Below are 22,050 nucleotides of genomic sequence, written 5' to 3'. Positions count from 1 at the left end.
AATTCCTCCACTGTTTGTGTTCCCACACATACATTATGCAGACCACTGTGTCAGAGATGGACCAGTAGGAAGTACTGGTAGTGGAAATAAATCAGGATGGGTGCACGAAACAGATTTCCTCATCTTTCTGAAGCACTTTGCAAACCACACCAAGGTAAGCCATGATAAAAAGTAATGGAATTGCGATGCTGGTGAACAACTACATTTTTTCAGCTTCATTGTTATGTTCAAAATTGGTGCAAGAGTTGTAGGTTATAATGCCCACTGAGCCAATGAGGCCAAACTCAAGGAAGACCAACCAAAATTAATGAAATATTCAGTTGCAGAAAATTCCATAATTTGTCTTTTTTGGGGGGTTGGAATATGTTCAAAAGCTAGATTTCTGCATTCTGTCACACACACACATAGCTACATAAATGGCTCTAAGTGCATTCATGTGTTGAATAAACAAAGATTACATGTTAATATTTTGTCAGTACCCTTATTTCATTGTGTTACATTTCACCCCAGGATATGTTACAACCCAGACTATGGGGTTAATTGTAACATTTCACTCTTTGTGTTTGAGGCCATACCATGCAATGGGTAATTGTGCTGCAGAGAAAATAGCTGCACTATTTAATAGCAGAGACATGTAAATACTTTGCATTACATTTTGAATCCACTACCTTAAACGAGCTCCAATTTACAGACAGAAATGTCAAAAATGTTACAACTATACCCGGTCTCCCCACCACGAATATGGATGGATGTTTTCCCGACTGTTTTATATTTATTTATATGACCAAAACTAGAACTACAGTGTGACAGTGGAACACCAAAGCTGACCTAAATTATCATATGTAACACAGAAATCTGCTGTACTGTTCTCAGTATTTTTCCACTGGTGATGCACAGGGAGTGACTCTGCAGCCAGTTTGAACCAGCTCACTGTGCACACACACTGTGTTGTTGGTTCACACTGCTTTGTACATTAGGCTGCTCTGAATGCAAATGTGATGCAAATTCCTAACCTGCTGGTTAAGGAGTCGATTCCCAGGGTCTCATATTTCACAGTCAGTATTTAACTGGAAGGTTTATGTCTGAGTGAATCTGAAGTCATCTGAACGATATATATATATATATATATACACAGGGTGGGCTATTCATATGGATACACCATAATAAAATGGGAATGGTTGGTGATATTAAAGTCCTGTTTGTGGCACATTAGTATATGTGAGGGGGCAAACTCCTCAAGATGGGTGGTGACCATGGTGGCCATTTAGAAGTCGGCCATCTTGGATACAACTTTTGTTTTTTCAATAGGAAGAGGGCCATGTGACACATCAAACTTATTGGTAATGTCACAAGAAAAACAATGGTGTGCTTGGTTTCAACGTAACTTTATTCTTTCATGACATACAGAAGTGGTGAAGGCGAAGCAGTCCTGAACTTCAGAGTCTTACTTACAGCTTACTGCTGTGATAAGTCTTTTAAATGACCAGCAGGAGGTGATCCATGATTGTATAGAAGTCAATGAAGATCCAGTGACCTCAGCACTGTCCTGGGGCCTGTTCTTCGTACCTCGCTAAGTAAGTTAGCTGGATTAGATTATTGACGATTTCGCGTGATCTTGGATCGTTGGACTTGCTGTCATAGCAACAGAGCCGTAAGCGTAAACCTGCTCGGGAGCAGGTTTACTTTATGTAAACAGGATTAGATCGCGGCCACACAGGTATGTCCGCTTCATTTATACGAAAGCAACAGCGATATTCCACCACTGTTTCACCATAAATAAATAACATCAAGTTAACTAAAGATAATACAGCACTTGATCCTTTTATTGATTTCACACAGATACATACAGGTCATTTCCTAAAAAAGGGAAATGTACTATTAACATTCTATTACATGTATGTGATTATTACAGATGTAATTCATATTTCAGAGTAGTAATTGCAAATTAATTCGTGTAATCAAGATGGGAGACCACAGCTATAAAAGCGAAGGTGGATTTGGGAAGCCTGTCGCAGCCATGTCCTGTCCGTTTACGCGAGCAACCCATTGCGGAAGGTGCAAGATTGATAAGGAGAGTTTCCAGAATTCAGCGTATATTGTGGGATAGACAGGATCTTTTAGCTCAGCGCGACAGTGTGCTCATTGAGAGATATCGATCTTCCCGTGAGGGTATTATTCACTTAACCAACTTGTTGACGAGGGGGTGCAGGACCACCACCTGTCTTTTTTTTGCTCTGCCCTTTTCTTGGTTGCTGTTATGAACAAACTAACAGAGTATTACAGGGTCTCTTTCCAAGAGACGAAAAGCAATATAAGTGGTAAATATTACCATGCTGTGGAATATTCTTATATTTCACTTTTACTTGTTCCCATGTTCTAGTGGGTCCTGTTGTGGCTCTAATGTGAAAGGGGATATAATATAACATATTATAATATAATATAATGTAATATAATATTGGATAATATAGTGTGATATGAAATTACTTACGAGTTTAATTTGTCAGCAACTTTCTGCCAGCCCTCTCTCCTTGCTTTTGCAGCCTTTGCAGTGTTCCCTTGCATTCTGATTAAACTCTGAAACTCCTGAAATCCCTCACTCAAGAGTTCTTGCTCTGCTGCCGAAAAATACCGAACGCGCTCCGTCGACATTTTCGCCGACCACTCAGAGGGTTGCCAATCAATGTTTCTACTATCGATGCGTAGCCCCTTTTACGGCACCCAGTGATCTCACATTACTTCATCCAGCTGTACTAATCGTCAACAGCAGGTGTGTTCGGAGAACCGGATTAGCGAGCTCACGGTTAGCGCGATGATTTGGTCTTGGATGTAGTAAGCGACGTACGAAGAACGGGCCCCTGGGCCCTATTTCAGGAAGCCGGTTTAGTGGAAAAACTGAGTAAGTATACCCTGAGTTAACGAAAACTCTGGGTTTTCGGTTTCACAAAGCGAGTTCAGATGAAGCCTCAGTGAGTTACTATGACGACACACTCCATGAAGCTAACCTGCCCCCTAGCAGGTTTACTACAACTAACCCTGACTGTCTCCGCCCCTTTGTCGGAAACCTGACAGTAGGAAGTGTCAGACATGGCGTGCCTCTTCCTTGAAGAGCCAGTAGATCGTGAAGCCCAAATTCTCCGCAGAGCTCTCCGCCGGGAGAGAGTGATCAGAGCGCGTTTGGACATTTTATCATTTCCTGATGATTTTCTGTGCGAACGTTACCGTTTTTCAGCACAATCTATAAGTTATTTGATTAACATCCTCAGGCCATATATTACGCATGTGACCCATCGCGGACATGCTCTCAGTTCATTACATATTATTTGTATTGCATTTCGGTTTTTTGCAAACGGGAGCTTTCTGTATAATATTGGTGACGCTGAGCACTTTTCCAAGGCTACCGTCTGTCGGGCAGTCAGGAATGTTACAGTTGCACTGAAACGTCTCCTGTACTCGTTTGTGGTGTTCCTCGGTCATAGACCCACAAGATTTATCAAAGAGGGATGCCACAAAATTGCAGGTATCAGGATGAACAAAACTTAATTCATGATGTGGTGATACTTGGACTACTACTTAAATTTTACATTTATTCTCACGGTTCCCAGGCGTGATTGGCTGTACAGATGGCACTCACATTCCAATCATTGCTCCTTCAGTAAATGAAGGAGACTATGTGAACAGGAAGTCTTTCCACAGCATTAATGTACAGGTACATAGTTCCCTGTAGCATTTCAAACTAACAAATTATTTCATTATAGTAATGGATGCTAATTTGTGTTCTCTGCACTGTGAAGATCATATGTGATGCTGCCAACATTATCACAAATGTGGAAGCCAAGTGGCCAGGCTCTGTCCATGACTCACAAATATTCCGTGAATGTACACTGAGCACAAAATTTGGACATGGTGAGTTGAGAATACTGTAAAATATATAAAGACCAATTGCTTCAGGGACATTTGAACTGAAGTGTATCCTTCTGTCTTAGGAGAGTTCACTGGCTACTTGCTTGGTGATAGGGGGTATCCATGTTTACCCTATTTGCTTACCCCTTACCCTGACCCTGAACCGGGCCCACAGCAGCGATATAATCTGGCTAATTGCAGGACAAGAGCCAGAATTGAAATGACTATCGGAATGCTTAAGGCCCGGTTCCAGTGCCTGCAAAGACTCAGGGTCACCCCAGAAAGGGCATGTGACATTATTGTGGCATGTGTGATTCTTCACAACATTGCCACAATTAGAGGAGAACACTGTCCTTCTGAACCAAACATCAGCAGTGATCCAAACCATGAACATCCTGACCCTCCCACGGACATACAAGATGGAAGCGCAGTCAGAGACACCATATGTCACAATCATTTCTTTTGACCCATCACCTCAACATGTTGAAAGAAGAATAAACAGATTTTTTGTTCAACTGGCTTTATTGGTCGCCTGTATTTCCTGTACACAAAGTATTAAAAGATGTAAACCTCACAAAGTGTCTCTGTTGCTTCCTCCTCTGTAACAGCTGTCAATGTTTCTTCATTATTTTCCTGTAGTAAAGAAATAAACAACATTGCTGTTCTACTGTACACTCATATAATCTGTGGAGTATTACTCACAACTGCATGTTGGTCTGGCTCAACAGGAGGCTGCACCAGATGCAGTACACCACCACCATCAACTGATAGAATATGAGGTTCATACAGGTCACTTATAACTTACAAGGGACCAAATGGCAATTAACAAACATACCAATCACCTTACACTTCATTGTCATTATGCTCTCAAAGACAACCAAGACTGAGGGAAGGCAAAATCAGTAGGAAAATAACTTGACTACAAAATAATCCATTATGGTAAAGAGTTTATCAAATGAATGAGTAGCACTGCGAAGGTGACTGTGAAGAAAGGATGTATGCACATCATGTATTATTTTGAATTTACCCCCTATGTAGGCACTTGTGTCTTGCGGGGTTATTGACTCAGAGGATGTCCCCGCAGAGATGCCTTCGGCCACAGGGCGCCCACTGTTTTGGCTGAGGGCCAACTGCTCAGCCTCTGTGAGTGGTGGTGGTGGAGGACCCCCACCTGTTTTTCGGGCCTCCGCTTTTTTTCTGTTGGCTATAACGGGCCACATTTGAGCATACAGAGTAAGCAAATATTTACTTGTAATGTGCTCAGATAATTTCAATAAGTGCTTACAGAAAGGAAATTAATGTAGCCTCTAACTGCAATTGATTTACATGGGACAAACAGACCAAGCACTATGGCTCATAATACAATTACACCTTACCTGTTTGGACTATATTTTTATATTTCATTTTTACTTGCTGCCAGGAACGTTTGGGGCCTGTTGGGTTGCACCTGCGCTCACATCACATCACAAAATAAAATGTATAAAATAACAAATAAAATAACATATGATAAAATAACGTGTTAAATGGGTGGAAATCCCTAGATCAATGTTTATATTAACACTCACGCATTGACTCTGTCGGCTATGTTTTGCCATGCATGCTCCCTTTGTTTTGCAGCTGAGGCTGTGTTACTTTTTTCTGCAGAATTTGCATGTTATCGGCATATGCTGCTATCAGAATTTCGGCCTCAAGCGCTGTAAAATACATTGACCGCGCCTTCTTTCCCTCCGTCTCCATGGTGACTCGCTTAATCTGTGCTCCGCTTATCAGGGCTTTATGTATCCTCGTCCGCGCGCTTAGCCGTGAGGTGAGCCTCCATGGATCAGACATGTCTCTCCAGGACATCCCACAAGTGCTCAATCAGATTAAGATCTGGGGAATTTGGGAGCCAAGTCAACATCTCAAACTGGTTGTTGTGCTCCTCAACATGTTCCTAAACCATTTTTGCTGCAACAGTTCTTAGGTAGGTGGTAACATCCACATGGAGGGCAGGATCCAAGGTTTGCCAGCAGAACATTGTCCAAAGTGTCACATTCACATACTTCCTGTAGGACATCCTGGTGCCACATGTTCCACAGTTAAGCAACACACAACCAGGCATCCACTGCAGTGAACATATCTGAAAAGTAAGAAAGAAATTTAACATTTAAGGGTTGAGAGCTTGCATTTGTGTTTAGGTCCAGCTGTTAATTTACATCCGATGATCTCATTAAATGTGTCTGTTAGCAGTTCAGCAGATCGGGAGGTCAGATCAGGAGAGTGGAGATCAGTCTCCACTGGATCTCAAGCCTGGAACTGCTTCTGGCAGTCGGTAAACAGGTAACTTTACCACTATTAAATTTCACTTCCAGAGTCATAAAGATTGTAAAATGAAGCAATTTTGTTTTTTACAATAATTTCATGATAATATTCTTAAATAATTTTCTGTTTACCTGTTGTTTACAGCATAGTTTGACACTGATAATAAGGGTAATATGGTTTTGACAGTTTTCTAGTAGGTTTAAACTGGAAAGGATTTGTTACCAAATGTCATGATCATTTCAATCACATTGTCTTATAATCACATTGACCAATCACATTGTCTAAACAGACAACGTGATTGGTCATTTTGGTGAGTTACAAAACTAACCAAGAAATTAGTTTGTTATTGTTACTGGAAGTGGACGAAGACCCTCCTACTCCACCTCATATATAAGGGAATGCGATGAGTCCACAGGTTATAAAGACAACTAATTTCCTTACAGGAAGAAACATGTTCATAACTTAAAAAAATAAAATATTTTATTGAACAATGACTTTAAAACAACACATTAAAGCCCTTTATTGTGGTCAAACAAGCAATAATGGGTGTTGTACAGGATCATTATGATACAGGGTCTAGTTATTATTAGGTATTAGCAATGAGCACTGATAGCAGTAACTGTGACCTTCCAAGGGGGAAAAACATTTTGACACTTATTTTGGAAGAAAAAACATCAACATTTTTTCCCCCAGATTGGATAAATGTAACTTTTTATGTCCCAATTATCATTCAAATTAAAGTAATAGAAGTAATTCTTCAAATTAACTTCTCAATAACATTAATTAAATTTTGTTCTATGTAATTTTGGTTAAATTAAGAATTGTTGACTCACTGGGTAGATTGTAAAACATATATACAGGAACCATATGCTAATAAAAATATTGAAAATTATACATTTTGAAGGATTTAAAATAAGCAAAGTCTTTGGACTTTAAGGTACAGTTTAGCATTTTTATGAAGAAAAGAAAAAGAGAAATCAAAATTCCAGGTGTGTCAAGGTGGATTGAATTATACACAAGATTTATTTATATAGTTTGATGTCTTGGGGAAGTCTGTGTCTGCTTTAAATGGCTGTAAGAATGATCTGTACTTTTTTAATGGTAATAATTGAATGGTAATAAAGCAAAAATGCTTCCAGACTTTACGACCTTTATCACTCACTGGTGAATACACAGAACTATACACAAGTGTGTAAGGACACCAGCACCAAACTCATGTTTTCTTAGTTTAACTTCCCTGTATTTGATTCTCTAAATTTTGGGAGCAATATCAATTTAGTTATCTGGTATCAACTAACTCTGGTCGTTTTAACTGTGAGACCTGCATGATTTTAGTTTCATCCTCTCAGGCTAACATAAATAAATATCCAAAACACAACATTATGTGGGAGATGTGTTCTGACTAAATTATCTTCATTGTATTAATAATACATTGATAAAGTTAAATTATCTGAACTCCTGTAAACTTTGGCATAAAACATCATTGTATGAGTAGAATGTAAATGGAAAGAAAAGCGTCTGGACTTCTCTAAGTTTCAAGAAGCTTCTTCAGATCTAGAGTCAAATGGTGGAGAGTCCCAGATTTAAACCATATGGGAGTGTCCCCCCAACAGGGACATGGACCCCCTATTGTTTATTACCAAAGGCCATAACCACCCTTAACTCACACATGCACTGATAAAGACAATTTCATGCAGTGGAATTCAGAACTGTGCATCCCCCCACACACACCCACACACACTTGTTGGCTGTAAGAATGATCTGTACATTTTTAATGGTAATAAAACAAAAATGCTTTAATAAACTTCAGTGTAACTGCACACAGGTTCTCATTAGATCTCATAAGAAGAAAGATGTTTTCACAACTTGTGTGATACAGAAAAGAAACTGTTAGAGTACCTATTATAGCTTAAGTACAGCAGTGACTCTAACATCAATATATTTATTTGTTTGTCCATAATGTTTCATGAATTCACTTCTGCCACACGTTGTTTCTGATTGATCTCATTGATTTAGCCATGAAGTCGAGCTCAGTTTTAACGGTTGAACCTGAATCTACGTCTATGGCTGTGACCGTAATTTCTGTGGCACCAAACTTGATTTGTAGTTTGATTTCACGATTCATGCCGCGTGCTGTGACAGGTGACTCAAGAATAATAGAACCAATTTTCTCTACTCCCCACTCATCCACATACATTAGTCCTTGGATATTTCTCTCTGTGCGATAAAATGCAAAGGTTATCGCTGTCTGATCTCTTTCTATTGGAGTGCAGCTGTACTCACTGGTTTTATCCCAGCCCACTTCCTCATTTTCCCTCACCAGTACACAGAAAATACCATCACACCACTCGCCCTCTTTGTTTGTGTATCTCTTGTCTGCCCTATGATTGGATGCATCAAACCTAAGAGACAAAGAAACCCCGTAAGTAAAGGCACTTATTCGAGATGCCACCAATGCTGGGTTTCTTCCAAACATCACAGCTCCTTTCATGATTGCTTCTTGAGGATGAGAAGGACACAGAACTTTACACTGATCACTAAACTGATTGGTAATATGCTGACGCAGAATCAGGCTTCTAGCGTAGCCTCCAACTAACAGAATGTACTCAACCCTGAAATCTTTCTTCAGGATTTCTCTGAGACTCTTGGTGATGCCATTCAGACTCTCAGCAAAGAAAGATCGTACTTTCTCTTTTGAGATTTTGATGGATCCTCGATTCCAGGAAACACCTCTCACTGATTCAAAAAACGTTTCCATTTTCTGCTTTTCTTTTGCCATTTCACCCAGGTTATATGGGCAGCTGATCTCCACATCATCATCATTCTCTTTTAAAACTGAGATATCATACATCATCTTCTGCAGCTCTCCTGGATCCTCTTTTTCATATGTGTCCCACAAACTATCACTGAAGATTTCTCTGAGGAACTCTTTGAATTTTATATCCACAGTTTGTCCCCCCAGATCATTTCCTGAGGCCTTGTGCAGCTCCTTCAGGGCTCCTCCCTCCAGGACTTCATGAACAGTGATGTCAATGGTTCCACCTGCAACACACAGGAAGTAATTAAAAATAAAAGTGACAAGTGATAACATCTTTACAAATCATTCTCTCCTCCACCCTCCTAATGCTCATGTTTTCTTAGTTTTACTTCCCTGTATTTGATTCTCTAAATTTTGGGAGCAATATCAATTTAGTTATCTGGTATCAACTAACACTGGTCGATTTAATGTTTTAACTGTGAGACCTGCATGATTTTAGTTTCATCCTCTCAGGCTAACATAAATAAATATCCACAACACAACATTATGTGGGAGATGTGCTCTGCCTAAATTATCTTCATTGTATTAATAATACATTGATAAACTTAAATTATCTGAACTCCTGTAAACTTTGGCATAAAACATCATTGTATGAGTAGAATGTAAATGGAAAGAAAATAAATGGCTTCAATTACTCCTCTTTCAAACCATGAAAAACATAAAAAAGTAAGAAAAACTGCACTATGAAAACATAGAGTACCTCCACAGTCCACCACAATGTATTGTGTTCCTGAAGCCTGTTCGAATGTGACTTCACTGTTATTTTCTGTTTTAAAACCATCAGCTGGCAGCTTCTTACACCAGACTGAGGCTGCTTCTGGTTCCAGTGCAATGACCAGCCTGTCTTCCTTTCCTGCAGTCACAATACCTGCCTATAAATCAAAGGTAAATAAGTCCTTTTGACTTTAAAACAGCTGTACAGTTGATCTGTTTATTGTCTTTGTTACCTGTGTCGCAGCTTCTCTCATGAACTGTTTTGCTGAAGGATCCCAGATGGCAGGTACAGTCACCACCCAGGTGAAGTCAGAGGCTATGAACTGCTTCCCACCAGCATTTTCTGAGATGAACTTCAGAGCGTCCTCCTTCAGGTGTCTCAGAGCTTCAGTGAACACCTTCAGTGCCTTCATTGACCGTCCATTTGCAGCTTCAATTGTCACATCACTGTTAAGCTTCTATGATGGCAGACTGGATATGAATAACATGACAAAGGACTTCTGTCGTGTTGTTAGCTGTTAATTGCTTGATTTAGACTCTCATGTCAGAAGTTACAAACCTATTACTTCATTTACAGCTTCAGTTGTATATAACTATATCTGTCTATCTATATATCCTTTATTTATACTGTTAAAAGGCTTTTTCAAAAATGATCTGGCAAAAAGATAATACTTATGTTTAACATTAATGCACTTAGTAAGGTAGATCAGTAAAATGCTAGAGCTATATTTATTTATTTATTAGTACATTTAAAACATTCAACATAAAGCACAAAGTGTTAAACCATGATATAAGAATATTGATATAATCAGATCGTTACACTTACTTTGCCATAGAGGGACATCTTGAAGCATTCAAAGAAGAATTTCTTTCTGGCTTCATCACCTCGTGTTCTAAAATAAGCTGACTGGGCTTCATAACCAAAGCTGAGAAATTTTCCATGCTCATCAAAAAGGATGCAGGTCGGAGTCTTTGGGGTCCTCAGTGAAACCTGTTGACCCCAGTATTTTAAACGAGGTTCAATTTCTGCTTCTCTTTTTGTCAGACTGAAAGCATATCCACTGTACGCAGTGCCAAAGTCTATCGCTATGATGTATGAGTTATCCATTGTGGAAACAGTGCTGCAGAGCAGCAGTTACAGAGTATTTATGAACAAACCAGGGGGCGGACCTCACTGAACTCCACCCCCTGGTCTGTGGAGTTCAGTGTAACAGTCGTACTTGTGTCAGACTGGAAAAAGACTTTCAATAAACAAGACAGGAGACACCACGATGAGTACTCAAAGCAGGTAAGTACATTATATTTATCATCTGCATAAACTGGCAGATTAAAATTTTTACATTAATTAGAACCATTTAAACATGAAAATGACTGAATGAAATTTAGAGTTTTGTTTATCAGTTTTTGTTAGTTTGAAATGATTTGACAGAATATGTAGTGTACAGCTACGGTTTAGCATTTTTCCTCTCTGGACATTTATCATCTGCCTACATATCTGTGATATCAGTGTTTCCTCTTTACTTTCAAAATAGAGATTGTAATAAAGCAGCAGCTCCACAGGAGCTGAGGTAAGGATTCATTCATTTTTTTTTTTAAATCATTTGATGTTTCTGATCAGAAATGTTTAAAAGTGCTTCATTTACCTGGTTTAGTTTCCACAGCTGAACACAGGATAGACTGCATGAATTATACTCTATTTTGCTATATGATCTTCATATCATAAGCTTCTACATTTTAAAAAAGCTCGATAAACATTGCTCTGAAACTAATACTACTAAATTTTTTTTGTGTACTGTGAATAACCTCTCTATGATGTTTTTGAACAGTTTGGCTGAGATGGAAAAAAAACTTCAGGAGGCAAAGTAAACATTTTTTCTCATCTTTCATAAAAGCCTGAAGTTTCTCATTTCTTCTTCTTTTTTTTAAATCTGTTCACTGAGACTTTTGTTTTACATGCTGTATATTTGTTTCACAGTATGGTGGTGAACCATCAAAAGGGGGAACTGAATTCAGTCAAAGAAAGGTACTGTTTGCATAATTTGGGGAAACATCAAAGTCTGCTGTCTAAACTCACATAATTACATTTACATTGTTAAAGTATTATTTTAAACAGTGAAATGTTGCAGTCTTTTGCAGAGTGGTATGATTGATTTTATGCTTAATTAAACTAAAAACATGAGTTTTGCAAGAAAACCTGACAAGAGGAAATTTAAAAAAAATATTTTTCCCAATTTCAATGAGTAATTTATAAGAAACGGTCAAAAATGTGAGCATCTCTATAACCTCAATAAGGAACGTTTTAGCAGTTTGTTGGTCAGGAAATTTAGGTTTTTTCTAACCCACACCCACCCCCTTCATAGACCTGAGCGTAGGGCAGCCTGGCACTGAGCCGCCTCCTGGTCCAGGCTCTTAGTGGAAGCTGTCTGTAGCTCAGTGGACTGGAACAGGTGAAATTTGGACAAGGCCTTCGGCAGGATCGCTGGATTGAGCCAGATGAACATCCTTTTTCCATCCAGAAACTACCTGCAGCAATTCCTGTGGACCAACAGAGCATGGTGTTCACTAATCCACCAGGGAGAAGGAAGAAGGAGAAGGAAGCCGAAGGGTTCCAAGGAACAAGTCCAGGTCTCAGGGGGGAACCAGGGGCCCTGGCATGCAAATTTTAAGTTGCTGGGTACCCTTCAGGTGCGTTGAGATTAAAGTGGAGTCGGCCTCGTGTCCAGCAGAAACTGCCCTAATCCCTTGATCACCACCATGCCATGTAGGATCACTTCCTCCATCTGGGACTGAAGGAACTGCAGGATGTGAGAGCGCAAAACAAGGCACCAGCAAATACTATCACTGCAGCTTCTGAGCTTTTCTTTTTTCTTTTTTTTTCGGACTGGGGGCAACAGAATCCTGGGAGGCTGCCAAGACAGGCTCCCACACCACAAAGGTAAACGGATACACACCACCACGACATATGGTACCAAACAAAGAACAAGGTGCAATCAAGTGATGAACAATTGCTGGGTTTTTTTTGCACAGCTGTTTTATATGTACGCTTTTGGGCATCGCTGGGCTAGCCAGAGTGTCTTAAAGAAATATCCAGGAGCCATAACCAAGGGGTGGGGGATCATTAAATATGGACAGATAATGTCAATATGCTGGAGAACACGACGGTCTTCCTAGGAGTGGGCATTGAAGCAAATTCATCACAAGGTTGTGAAACAAACCCAGGAACTCTACAGGCCTCAGTGAGCAAGTTAAATGTTAACATTTACGGCATCACAATTAGAAAAAAGACTGAAGAAGCACGGCTGCTTGGAAGGGTTGCAAGAAAAATCCTCTTCTCTCTAAAAGAACATAGCTAAATGGCTTAGGTTTGCAAAGCTGCAGGTGAACAAAGCACAAGACTTCTGGCTGATAAAGTCACACAGGAAACGACCACTGCAGGCTGCTGCTGCTGATGGATGTTCTACAAACTGCAGAATAAGGTGGTGGACTCAGTTTTTCAGACTGAAGCGGTTCTTATACACATAACTGTAGATACAGATTTATTTCTAATCATGGAGCTGACTGAATATATTGCATATTGTGAATAACCTCTCTATTATGTTTTTAAACAGTTTGGCTGAGATGGAAAAACAACTTTGTGAGGCAAAGTAAATATTTTTTCTCTTCTTTCATAAATGCCTCAAGTTTCTCATTTCTTCTTCTTATTTCATAATTTTTAATCCGTTCACTGATAGTATGATACTTTTGTTTTACATGCTGTATATTTGTCTCACAGTATGGTGATAAAACGTCAAGAGGAGCAACTGAAATCAGTCAAAGAGAGGTACTGTTGGCATAATCTGGTGAAACATTGCATAACATAATTAGATTTACATTGTTAAAGTGTTGTTTTAAACAGTGAAATTTTGCAGTCTTTTGCAGATGATTGATCACTAACTTCACAATATAGTTTAATAACAGTGGTCTACAAAAACAAACAAAACCAATTTACTTTGTAAACAAATTTAAACAAATGTAGAATTTAAACTGTTATTGTTGGTTTCTATATGTTGGGTATTATGTTTAAAAATTATCGATCTGATATTGTTCACATAATCTGTGTCTAATGATGAATTTGTGATCTGATGTGTTTTAACAGATTAATCTGTTTATGTTTTTAAATAGTTTGTGTGAGATGGAAGCATTTTACAACGTGAGACTCAAAGAAGCAGGGTAATTACATTTATGCTATTTTTATAGTCACCCATGAAACAGTATTTATATTCACTGTTGTTCAACATACACGTACATGATTATTTAGATCATTCTGTTCCTAATATTAATTCATTTTAGACTTCATTTTTCTATCCATAAACTTTGTTGAATGAATTGTTGAATTTCTTCCAAAAAGGCACAATACTTTTTTACACACTACTATTTTACTAAGAGATCTGCTTTAAAAAAAATAAAAATTAAATTAAATTAAAAAAGGGATGGAAATTGAAATTGAACCTGTACAGGAATAACCTTATTTTTCATTGTTCTAACAGTTTGGTTGAGATGAAAGACTTTTACGAAGACAAACTCCAACAAGAAAGGTAAACACACTTCAATACAAAAAAGACATAAAAATGTTTCAAATCCACATCCAGGCTGTGGTGACAGCCAACTTTTATGATTTTAGTTATTATTTTAATAATAGAAGCATGTGTTTCCTCAATAACAGTGACCTTCACAATATTTGGGACAGAGATACATTTTTCCCTTTTACTAGCCTGTTCTCAAGTTTTAAAAAAATATATAATTAAACAACTGACATGCATTAAAAGTGCAGATTGCAGACATTTTAGGTATTGGTTGTTTACATTTTGCAGAAATGACAGAAATATTTATACCTTAATGTTAGAGCATGACAATGTGTCAGACACATCAATGAAATATTTATATCAAAGTATTCATGTTCACAACTTGTTATTAAAATCTCACATGTATGACTGCTTGCTGTCTTTAATTTCTCCAGTTTTCATCTTTAAGGAACTCCTCTGTTGGTGTTGCTGTATGCTTGTGAACACTGATATTCCAAACAGTTAGTTTGGTGGATTTATTCCAATTTTTAGATTCGAAATAGCTTATTTGGCAACTAAAGACTCCAAAGGTCATGAGAAATTATTAATTCAAAATTTTTCAGATGATAAAGAAAATCAGAACTACCAGGGAAACCAAAAATACCTAATCTATAGTCATGTGAACTGTGGAGCACAGAAACAAATCACTTATTTGTACCAAACAATATTCCACAGATCTGCACATAAAGAAACTGAAGAAGAGTATAAATCATTCAAAGACAGGTACTGTACAGAAACATCGATTTAACCGTGCTGTGTATGTTGCTCCAGACAACGCCATCTGTTCATTTTTTCAACATTATCTATTACTATTACCAGAGTGGCAGGAGAGATTGATCTTGCACTAAAGACGGGGAAATCTGAAAACATGAACAACCCAGTGAATGAAACCAGACTGAAAGAGATGTATGAAGAGCTGAGGATGGACTGGGCTAAAATCAAGCCTTATCTGCAGGAAAATCAGAACAACCCAGAGGAAATCAAAGCTTTGATTCAGGTGCATTTTACAGTGTGAAGAGGTGAGATTAGAGTGTGGTATGAACTGTATTCTTGTAAAAATATATATTTTTATTCAATCTGACGATTATAGCACAGATTTCAATGTGGAGCAGGGGAAATAAAGCAGAAGAAGGAACAGATACAGTCAGCATTTACCCTAAATGAGGACACTCAAGCGTCTCAGAAGGTACTGATGTGTTTTGTATGTGTTAAACATGATCACTGAAGCTTCAATTCAATTCAATCCAATTCAATTTTATTTATATAGTGCCAAACCACAACAAAAGTCACCTCAAGGATCTTCTGTGATAAAGATCAATGACAGGTTTCATTATTTGTTTCAGGTTCATGAATACACAAAGTTAACCATTCAGAACCTTCAGCTTGCTGTTTACTATGGTTTCAAAGACACTGCTGGTCAGGTTTGTTGGAATTACAGACACAACATTACAGACATTGTAAATACATAACACTGCACGTTTGTGGGACAGGCAACCAATTGCAAGATGTTTTTTATTTTTATGTTGTTTGTAGTCATGTAAACTTGAATAATTTCTCAATGGCAGGGGTTCCACGGACAGGAAGGTCAAACTCATGATGATAGCAAGAATAAGCTCCTCATGAAGTGCTTCTGGCTGAGCAGCTTATTGGGGCTGAACGATCCCCCTCTTCAGCCTGACTGGAAAAATCATCATCCAGGGCAAGATGCTTGGAACTTTTTCCCACAAGAGATCACAGCTGATTCTGCCATTGTACTCTGCCAGGACAACTCTGAAAATGTCCTTAATGTCATTGGACATACCAGGACCCAGACTTGAACCAGACTGAAGATCTCTAGAAAGTACAAGTAAGAGAACTACAATTTAGTTTGTGAAATAAAATGAGCAATGTGTTTTTAATATATCCTTGAGAGATCAAAAAGACAAGAGCTGCACTACTTTTGGGTTTTTAATGACAACATAGAGCGTTATCCAAGAGGCTTCTTCAGTTTTAGAGTAATTGATAGAGAATTCCAGATGATTTAAAAAAACAAACAAAAAAAAACATATTGGAGGCTTTCCTCTTGGAGGTGGTCCTGAGGATCGCTGGCCCACTTTTGATGATACAAGTCATCAGATCAACCAAGGTGTGTATAAATTCACTGGGGCCAAGATGTAAAACATTACTAAGACATCACCCCACCCTAGTGAGTTCTTGAGGTTACATAAGGCAAGGGGTGAGTGGAGGTTGAAACACCCTGGTAGGGATCTCAACACTGCACTGTCTGCGACTGCTAGGTGGTGTTATAAGTCACCACCTGTGTTCATCCCTGAAAAGAGTAAAGTTCTACAGAATCTCACCACTTTACACTTTAAAATCAGTTTAGCATATTACATTCTGCAGCATCCATGTTCAATTCATACTGTAACATTTTGCTGCAATAGATGTAGGCTGCAGGGGGATTCCAATGATGCATTGAGTATTTTATTTTTCATTCACCTTTCTCACTCACTATGTTTTAATGGACCTCTCTGCATTGAATTGTACGTGTTATTAATCTCTGTCTCTCTTCCACAGCATGTCTTCTATCACATCTTCCTTCTCTCATCCCAACCAGTCGCAGATGGCCACCCCTCTCTGAGCCTGATTCTGCCGGAGGTTTCTTCCTGTTAAAGGAGAGTTTTTTTCCCCCTTTCCACTGTCACCAAAGTCATTACTCATATGGGGTCATATGATTGTTGGATTTTTCTCTGTATGTATTATTGCAAGGTCTACCTTACAATATAAAGCACCTTTGAGCAACTGTTGTTGTGATTTAGTGCTGTATAAATAAAAGTGAGTTGAACATAAACACCTGTCTCCTCTGCCTTCCCAACACCTCTTCACCACCTCTCCACGGCAGCAGGCCAGAGACCACACCCCTGCCACAATTTCAAAAAATGTTTTCCCTCAAAAGGAATCCCGGCTATTAATGCATATTTGCGCTAAAATACACACTGTACTTTCAAAGATATATATGTGGTATTAGAATACGCCAAATGTTTTCCTTTTAAGCACATTTTATATAAAAACCTATTTACCAGTAGGCCGCTAGCGCAAGACTCTTCACTAGTACCACTCACCTCTGCCCTTTAATTGTTTCCCATTCAGTAAAACCTTTCTCCTGTGTTTAAAGTTCGTTTCGCTGCCCTCGGGCCTCCCTGAGTTCCTGCGAATAATTTCTGTTAGACCCAGTCTTGTTTAAGTTCCTTTTCCTTTCATTATATTGTACATGGTTCGAGCAATTGGTTCTGCTCTTGAGTCCACTGCATCCTCGTTTGTGACAACTTCTTAACGTTTGTGTTTTACCAGTGAAGATAAAAAGCATAAATGATTATTCTACAGTTCTTTTTTTTTTAAAGCTCATACAGGTATGCTTCATATTGACAGTTTACCTGGTGTATGTATGGCTGGCTAGGGAGAAGAGTACCTAGAGTCATCCCATCATGTGCAGTGAACAAAATAAGGACAGCCTAACCAGAACCAAGTGGCATATATACAGGATTTCAACATGCAGCTAGTGATCATGTAGAGATAGTTAAGGTGTGGAAAGATGTAGTTTATTGTCTTGTTCTACCACCCACATTATGTTATTAAAGCTTGACAAGATTCAATAACATTCCAAATGTTTTATGATAAGAACATTGTATACTTATTCATATGAACACTGGCAAAGCTACAGTAAAAATGTTGGTGAAGTGCACAGCATAACTGAATGCACTGTAGCACAATTTTACAATCTCATCAAATTAGCAGAACCTAACACCCTCATATCAAAATTTGACCTTTTGTAGCCATCGACCACCTGCCTGGTATAGTTTGTTCATACATGTTATGTCACTGTTGTGTGTAAAACAAAGTAAATATTAGTGGCATTTGAACTTAAGTTGAGTATACATCTTTTTATTTGTAATGATGCAGCTACTTGAAACGTGAGAACTGTTGTGTTTGAAAAATAATTTGTGATCTGGGTAGTCTTTCTTGTGGAGCCATAATATGTGTCAGGTTCACTCTCATGTCCATGTCTCAGGTTGAATCCAACACAGCAGAGATAACATCTGCCATCATAGCTGCCATGTAGCGATAGTCTTTTCCAACAGTCACTGGTCTGGCTCTGAATATCTTGTGGACTTTGCTCCATGAAAGTTTGAATTTGGGTTCGCCAACACTTTCCCCATCTTGATAAACAACCTGTTCAAAAACATAAATATGAAAATAAATATGTGATACAAAATTCCCAGCATAACATAGGGGTGACCGATAAGGCAAAATATAATATCACAATTTTAATATCACGATTTTGTTTTCATCCACATTTTAGTTGAGTTTGTACTTTTGCCATACACAGAAGATTACTGATATCAATGTCTTCTGTCTTATTTATTTTATCTTTTTTATTAATATTAACACTGGCATTGTTTCAGTAAAAATGACAGAGAAGAGCAGAGCACAAAGAATTCACTGTAGCACAATTCAGACATCTTCACAGATTAGCAGATTGTGATAACGTCATATCTCAATTTGATTTTTTTATTGTCATAGTGCCCACCCCAAGCATAACATGTTTTACAACCTTAAGAAAATTATCGTTGTTTATGTTGGGTCTGCGCTTCCACAGGTCCCGATGGTTTAGAAACTTATTAACTTATTAACTGTTAACGAAGCCAGGAAGTAAGACAATAAGCGATCAATAGATTTTACTTGCGCAAGGGAAGCCTCGGTCAGAGTCTCAGAAAAGCACTCTGAATCCAACTGCAAATGACCTCAACTTGGGCCTCTGCTTGCAGCCTTTTATTGAAAATAGTTACAGTAGAGAGAGACAGAACACAGCCTAAACAAAATCGATCTAAAGTTATCCCAGACTGACACATGTAGTAACATCTACAGAAGTACTGGAAAAAAAGGTTTGCACTTTGAGAATCAATTGTGAGAATCTCCTTGAGGTAAGTGACGGAAGGGAACGGTAAGTGACGGAAGTGATGTTGTAGGTGACGTCAGACGCCAGACGCCGGAGTCCCCGATAAAATCTTTAAGCAGAATATAGTATTTTTTCTTTATTTATTTTTAGACTGGTTAGCGAGAATCGACCTGATTTGTACTGGTTCAAAATTTGCAAGCCGAAGTCTTTGTATAAGGAATTGTGTTTTTTTTTATTAATAGTTTCATTTAATTCTAGTTTTTGTTTTGCATATTTTGTTCAATGTTTCCTGACTTGGTGGACGCGTTAGGCTATCTTCTAGTGATTGATGTTTTTTTCTATTCCTGAATATTTTGGGTTTCTTCTCTTTTGTGTGATGAGAAAGAACTTATTTTACCTCTCATCACGCTTCCCTGCTTCATAGACAACAGAAGCAGACTTTCCGGAGTGTTTCGTTCTAAGTCTAAAATATGGATAGTCCATTCCTGTTTTAACAGTATTAATAAAGTCTCATCTTTAAGTATGATATATTAAATCTCAGTTTTTTACTTGGCGTAGTATTAATTTTGTGTGCATATAGTTTAAAGATAAGCGGAGCATGATTCGCGTTTTTTCGACAGCTAAGGATGAATCTCAGTGTCTGAAATGTACACACAGCGTGAGCTGCGACCAAAAAATAATCAGACGAGATAAGAAGTGATGAACATGCGAGAAAAAAGTATATTCCTTACTGTTGGGGTGAAGGGAGCCGCATGCATCGCGAAGGCCAAAGTCGCTCATATACTGTTTTGATTATATTTGTGGATTGCCAATTACGCTGAGTTCCTGTTGTGTTGAGACCTATCCATTTCTTATTTAGTCCAGGTTGAGGTCACCGCCAAGAATGAGTGTGCAATCAAGGTGTTCAGAGAGTGCACTAAAAAAACCGTGGAAGAATGAGGTTCATCAACTTTGGACCATATATACTAACAATACATAGTTTTTTGTTCAATATTGATAGTTTAATATTAGAAATCTACCCTCTGGATCTATAACTGTAATCGAGTACTGTAAAATTAACTTTTATGTATTAAAATTGCTACTCCCCGTTGTCTAGAATTATACGCTGCAAACCACGTTAGAACTCAGGTGTTTTAAGTTCATTTAAACCTGTGACAGGTTTGTGAGTTTCTTGTAATAAACAACACTGCCTGTAGTTTTTAAAGCTGGTAAATATTTTAATCTCTTTCCTCTGGTGCCAGCTCATTTACATTCCATGTGACAAACTCAGCATGCCTTAATTGTGCGGGTATGTCTAATGATTATGCTGGGTGTTCGTTTAGACAGGTGGAGAGAAATATGGAAACATCCCTTGTTTGTAAATAGAAAGAGAAAAAGAGTGTGGTGAGAGACTCCATAAGTCTGACTATGTGTGTGAATATTCACTAATATGAACAAGCGTGGCTTGCTTATGTGTCCTGCAAGTCTGTGCGTGCTGTGAGGCTGTTGTGAATGTGCTGCCGTTGAGCTGATGTGTTGCGTGATCGTGTTGTGAAAAATATGGAGAATAGAGGTGTTGTTTGTAGGTGAGTGGGGAAGTAGGTGACCACAGCAGTGAAACAAGAGAAAGAAAGACCACATGAACTTGTGAGTGACAACAAAAAAAAGAACGAAACGGAAACATCAATTAAAGCAATGACGGAGGGTGACGGTGTTATATCTGCTATGAATCATATTGATATTACTAGCTTAAACTCATGTTAAAAGGAGAGAGTGTGAATGAATAAGAAAAGAGTGTAGCGGGTTCTTATCTGGAGTGCAGTTAATATACCACGGTGTGGTGCGGGGTCGCGTACAGCTGTCCGTCCACGTAGAGCCGGTCCACAGCGATGACAGCACGGGAGCCTTTCTGGATGAAGCTACGTCGAACTGGAACAGGACCTGCGTCTCGTCCAGGATCTCTTTGGGAACTGGTCGTTCACTGCTGAAGTCCGTTCCTTTCAGCTCTCTGCCGCGACTCTCACTCTGTTCCTTCTGTTTGAATTGACTGAATTTGGCCACAATAGGCCGTGGTCTCCCGGTCCGCGACCGCGCGCCCCCAAGCGATGTACTCATCGAAGTCGATGTTCTTTACGGTGTCCTCCGGCAGCTTCAGGTGGATTTTAATGAAGTTTTCACCGTTGCCTCGCGTCCTCTCCGGCAGTTTCTGGAATAACCAGAAAACACAAAGATTATCTCTCATGCTACGGCTTGTAGATCGATAACGGACTCTTTTATTTTTTTATTTTCAATGTTTAGCTGGGTCACGTTATCGGTGAGAGATTTAACCGACTCCCGTAGCGTGGCATTTTCAGCGGCAAGCGTTTCCACCTGCCGCTGGCTGAATCCAGGGATTCTCTCAGAGATTTAAATTCCCGGTGTAAAATCTCCACAGGGACAGCCTCGCATCGAAACTGGACAATCGCTTGTCGATTGACTCCAGGATTGCTGCGAGTCTTTGCCGGCAGGCGATGTTGTACCGGGGGATCTGCCTGGCGACTTCTCTTCGATGACGGCGTCTCGATTTTGGCCGGGGAAGATGCACTCTGGGCCTTATGCATTACTAAATCTTGAAAACAGCGGTCGATGTAATCTTGGAGAGCGTCTAAACTCTCCCCGTTGTCCTCCAGGGTGTTAGAGATGATAAAACAGATGTTGTTAGTTATATGACAATTGATAGTATATTTGGTAATACTGAAGCTTGGAAAACCTTTGTTAAACTCTATGCTACCATTTGCTTTTTCTCCGCCAAAATCTCCGGC

The 22,050-nt window shown here is 38.9% G+C and overlaps 2 protein-coding genes across 2 annotated transcripts; one reads left to right on the top strand and one right to left on the bottom strand.

Annotated features, from left to right (window-relative positions):
- Window positions 1-8,162: 8,162 nt before the first annotated feature.
- On the bottom strand, window positions 8,163-10,841 carry LOC113018495 (heat shock 70 kDa protein 12A-like). Its single transcript, XM_026161561.1, has 4 exons — window positions 10,560-10,841; window positions 9,967-10,191; window positions 9,720-9,891; window positions 8,163-9,243 (listed from the first exon to the last, which is right to left on the bottom strand). The coding sequence occupies exons 1-4, from the start codon at window positions 10,839-10,841 to the stop codon at window positions 8,174-8,176; spliced, it is 1,749 nt and encodes a 582-aa protein (XP_026017346.1). The 3' UTR covers window positions 8,163-8,173.
- A 738-nt stretch (window positions 10,842-11,579) lies between these two features.
- Window positions 11,580-16,919, top strand: LOC113018493 (uncharacterized). Its single transcript, XM_026161558.1, has 12 exons — window positions 11,580-11,595; window positions 11,709-11,756; window positions 13,342-13,377; window positions 13,506-13,553; window positions 13,895-13,942; window positions 14,260-14,307; window positions 15,010-15,057; window positions 15,154-15,331; window positions 15,425-15,520; window positions 15,678-15,755; window positions 15,900-16,180; window positions 16,891-16,919. The coding sequence occupies exons 2-11, from the start codon at window positions 11,710-11,712 to the stop codon at window positions 16,149-16,151; spliced, it is 879 nt and encodes a 292-aa protein (XP_026017343.1). The 5' UTR covers window positions 11,580-11,595; window position 11,709; the 3' UTR covers window positions 16,152-16,180; window positions 16,891-16,919.
- The last annotated feature ends 5,131 nt before the right edge of the window (window positions 16,920-22,050 follow it).

The sequence above is a fragment of the Astatotilapia calliptera genome, unplaced genomic scaffold (assembly GCF_900246225.1).
Source record: "Astatotilapia calliptera unplaced genomic scaffold, fAstCal1.2 U_scaffold_9, whole genome shotgun sequence".
Taxonomy (NCBI): domain Eukaryota; kingdom Metazoa; phylum Chordata; class Actinopteri; order Cichliformes; family Cichlidae; genus Astatotilapia; species Astatotilapia calliptera.
The sequence above is the reverse complement of the archived record's forward strand: the minus strand, read 5'-3'. Positions and strand labels throughout refer to the sequence as shown.